The sequence below is a fragment of the Pseudomyrmex gracilis genome, unplaced genomic scaffold, assembly GCF_002006095.1.
Source record: "Pseudomyrmex gracilis isolate BER0280 unplaced genomic scaffold, ASM200609v1 scaffold_337, whole genome shotgun sequence".
Classification (NCBI taxonomy): domain Eukaryota; kingdom Metazoa; phylum Arthropoda; class Insecta; order Hymenoptera; family Formicidae; genus Pseudomyrmex; species Pseudomyrmex gracilis.
In genome coordinates, this window is record NW_018020921.1 from 1 (window position 1) to 3,765 (window position 3,765).

General features: G+C 30.1%; 1 protein-coding gene across 1 annotated transcript; it reads left to right on the forward strand.

Moving 5' to 3' along the window:
* The first annotated feature begins 25 nt into the window (after window positions 1–25).
* LOC109860155 lies at window positions 26–2,547 on the forward strand. The gene is made up of 4 exons (XM_020439054.1): window positions 26–1,600; window positions 1,709–1,790; window positions 1,873–1,947; window positions 2,023–2,547. The coding sequence occupies exons 1-4, from the start codon at window positions 26–28 to the stop codon at window positions 2,115–2,117; spliced, it is 1,827 nt and encodes a 608-aa protein (XP_020294643.1). The 3' UTR covers window positions 2,118–2,547.
* The last annotated feature ends 1,218 nt before the right edge of the window (window positions 2,548–3,765 follow it).

Sequence of the window (3,765 nt, forward strand, 5' to 3'; positions counted from 1 at the left end):
TACAAGAGTAAAAGGTGTCTACGACATGGATGTAACAAGAGGTCCTAGTAGTGTTTTTAGTAAAGAAGAAGAAAAAGACATTGTCACTTGGATCTTCAATATGAGCAGATGTGGATTTCCAATCGATAAACAGCATTTACTCGATACNATACAGAATATTGTACAAAAAACTGACAGGAAAACACCTTTCACTGATGGTAGACCATCCAAACATTGGTACAGTGCTTTTTTGAGAAGAAATCCAGAGCTCTCCGAGAGGATGTCTCAAAATTTGACCAAAGCAAGATCAGAAGTTTCAAGAAAGTCTTTCGAAGATTGGTACACTGAAGTTGGTGGATACCTTGAAGAAAAAAACTTGAAAGACATTGATCCCAGCAGTGTATTTAATCTAGATGAATCTGCATTTATGTTGTGTGCGAAGAGTGGTAGGGTGTTAGTGTCAAAAGGAATTAAAAGTGTATACAATGTGTGCAAAAGTGATAAGGAGTGTTACACAGCATTGATTGGGGGTAATGCAGCAGGCACTCTTCTTCCCCCAATGATTCTGTACAGTTATGAGAGAATACCTAAAACGATTGCAAACAATTTTCCAAATAGTTTCATCATAGGAAAAAGTGATACTGGCTGGATGACAAGTAGTACATTTTATTCGTACATAGTGAATCACTTCCATCCTTGGTGTATTAAAGAAAACATACCTTTTCCGGGAATTATTTATGTGGATGGGCATAGTTCCCATTTAACCAAAGCATTAAGTGATTATTGCTGTGATAATCAAATTGAGTTGATAGGACTCGTGCCAAATGCTACTCATTTACATCAGCNCATNGATGTTGGCCTTTTTCACGTATTAAAAAATGCTTATAAAAACAGGCTCAGAGAGTGGAGACAAAACCATGATGGCCAATATCCAACAAAAGTTTTTTTTCCAACGGTGTTGGAGAAAGCTTTAAGTGACTTGGACTTAAAGGAAATTCTTAAAAATTCCTTTGAGAAATGTGGTTTGCATCCTTTTAATCACAATAGTATAGATTACTCAAAATTGATACCATATGATCCTGTACGTATCATCAGTAATGATCAAAACCATGATGAACCATCGCCAACTGTCTCATCACCTCACCAACTATCTCACAACATTGAATCTATGATAAAACCAGATGTTTTGAAGATGTTTAAAGAGAATGTAAGTCCAGACTGGAAAGGATCTATTGAATACAAGAAATTATTTGTTGTTTGGCGTCAGTGTATTAATCAATCAAGTAACAAAGTGAGAGGTGCTGAACCTTTATGCACATCAAACATTAACTGTCAGTCAAGTGTGAATACTGGGTGTCAACTACACAAAAATGGTTCATTTGAAGTCACTGTAACTAACAATACCGTGACATCTCAAGTTCCTGAGGAAATTGTCAGTGAATTGGTGCAAGATGGCATAGTAGAGACAGTACAATTAATTGAGCATCATTTAGATGTGGATAATTCTTGTACGCCAAACAATGTTGAAAGTTCTTCGCTCAATAATAGATTTGATAACAGCTTATCGCTGAGAAACCAAAGTATTCTTAGGGACTTGCACAACATTGATCATTCTCAAAAGGTATGTAATTGTTGGACACAATTTAAATCAAGTCTTTTTTACTTTACTTTGTGAAAACGTTTTTTTTTTTAATTTGTTTAATTACAATTTCATGTTCCATTTTACTAGGATGAATATCATGAAAATGATGGTGGTAGTCCTCTTAATTTAAGTGTACCTCATAAGAATGAAAGAGCCTTCCCTGAGCCTGGTGACTTTCAAAATCTATTTTCGATTACACAAGGTTAACTTTTCTGTACTCGTACTTGACTAAATTTCATACCTTGTTGTAGATTTTGGACCCCTGTCGAAGGAGCATCTGAGAACGAATACTGATGGACAAACGCTCAAGAATGATCACAAATCAAGTAAGTTCTAAGAAAAACACTCTGTAATCAAAAGCCTACCTTACTTTTTGTATTTTCAATGATTTTATTTTTCAGGATTATCTCCACAAAAAGCTTTTTTGAGCAACAATATAAAAAATTACCTCATGTATCCAAAACCAATAAGTAATGAGAACAAAAAAAAAGACTAAAGTAAAAAAAGAAAAATTACCAGCTACAGCCACAAGTCTGGAATGGAGATGTTATCATGATTTGAAAGAAAAACAAAAAGCACAAGATAAATTGGAAAAAGCTGAAAGAAAAAAAATCAAAGAAGAAAATCTTACAATAAAAAAGGAGTTTGAAGAAAAAACTTGAAGAATTTAAGGTCTGACAAAAACGATTGTCAAAAAGAAATATGTCTTTTAAATGCTAAAATCACAAAAAATAAGGCCGAATTAAAGTTATTACTTTTGAATTTAAAAAATAAGCAGAGTGAGTTTTCTGAGGACGAAGCAAAACTGCAAATCAACAATTTCAATGACTCCATTCGAAGTGACCAAAATCAGCAGCAACAATTAAAGAGAAAAATTGAATCGCTAAATTTGAATATAAAAAATTTCAAATTAAATAATGAAAAAAGAAAACCTTTGAAAATTGTTAATTAATTTATTATTCTTTTAGTCATGTGATTGCAATAATAATTTATTATTTTGTTGTGTAGTATATTAAGTGAACTGGTGAACTCTTGCTCGTAGTATTTATTTTTATTTATAACCTTACTTATCTAATACAATCATTGTAGCCTTGAGTAATTGCTGAATAAAGTTCAAAATATGATAACACATTCCTTATTCCTTTTTTTCACTATCTTTAGCTTTAAAGTAGTTAAATTAATTCATTTTTTATCTCGGTAGCGATTATTAACTACTGGGTCCAACCGTTATCAACTACTGCTCCAAGCCGTGACGTCATTGACAACTACTGGGTCTGTCGTTTTTTTTTCTTTAGATATTTATTTAATATCTGAACGAAAAAAATGAATTCGTTTTGGCTTTATTACATTATTAAATAGGTAAATTACACATTAGAAAAAAAAATCTTCATTTTCTATTAACTTTCAATAGTTTACAGCACATTTCCCTTACGTTGACAACGACTGGGTCATTTACCTTAATTCTTTTTTATTTTTGCTGCCAAGGACGTGCCAAAATTGGACGGCACCATCGCTAGAAAATCCAGCAGCGAAGGGCCCGTCGCAATGTATAGATCAAGAAATTAAATATTTTCTAAATAGAATTTAGAAAATATTCTGTGGGAAAAAAAGTAAATGGGGTAAAATAACTATATGTAAAGCATTTGTTAGCTTTCAGTATATTACAAAAAGTAATAAAAATATCAAAAAATGTTTTATATACAAAGTTTGTAATAAAATTGCTTTTATTTATATCAATATTATATCAATAATATTATATCAATATTATATCAATAATATTTTTAAAAAATAATTATTTTTTATCATTTGTTTTGAAAGTATATTTTACATACTATTTAAGATGGCTATTGTGTAAAACAGTTTTATACTAAAATTATTTATGTCAATAATAATTTTAAAAAATAATTACTTGCAAAAAATGTATTTAGATAATTTTATTACATATATATCTTTTATATAAAACATTGAAATTTTATTAATTTTAGTTCTAATAAGCACAGTTTCAAATAAATATTAAGGCACATAATTTATTTTTTATTATTATTTATCTTTTAATACAATTAATACAACAAAATTTAATACTGAGTTTTTATTATTAACAATAATAATAATTTAGTTTACTCTGTAAAATGTACTTCATTTTT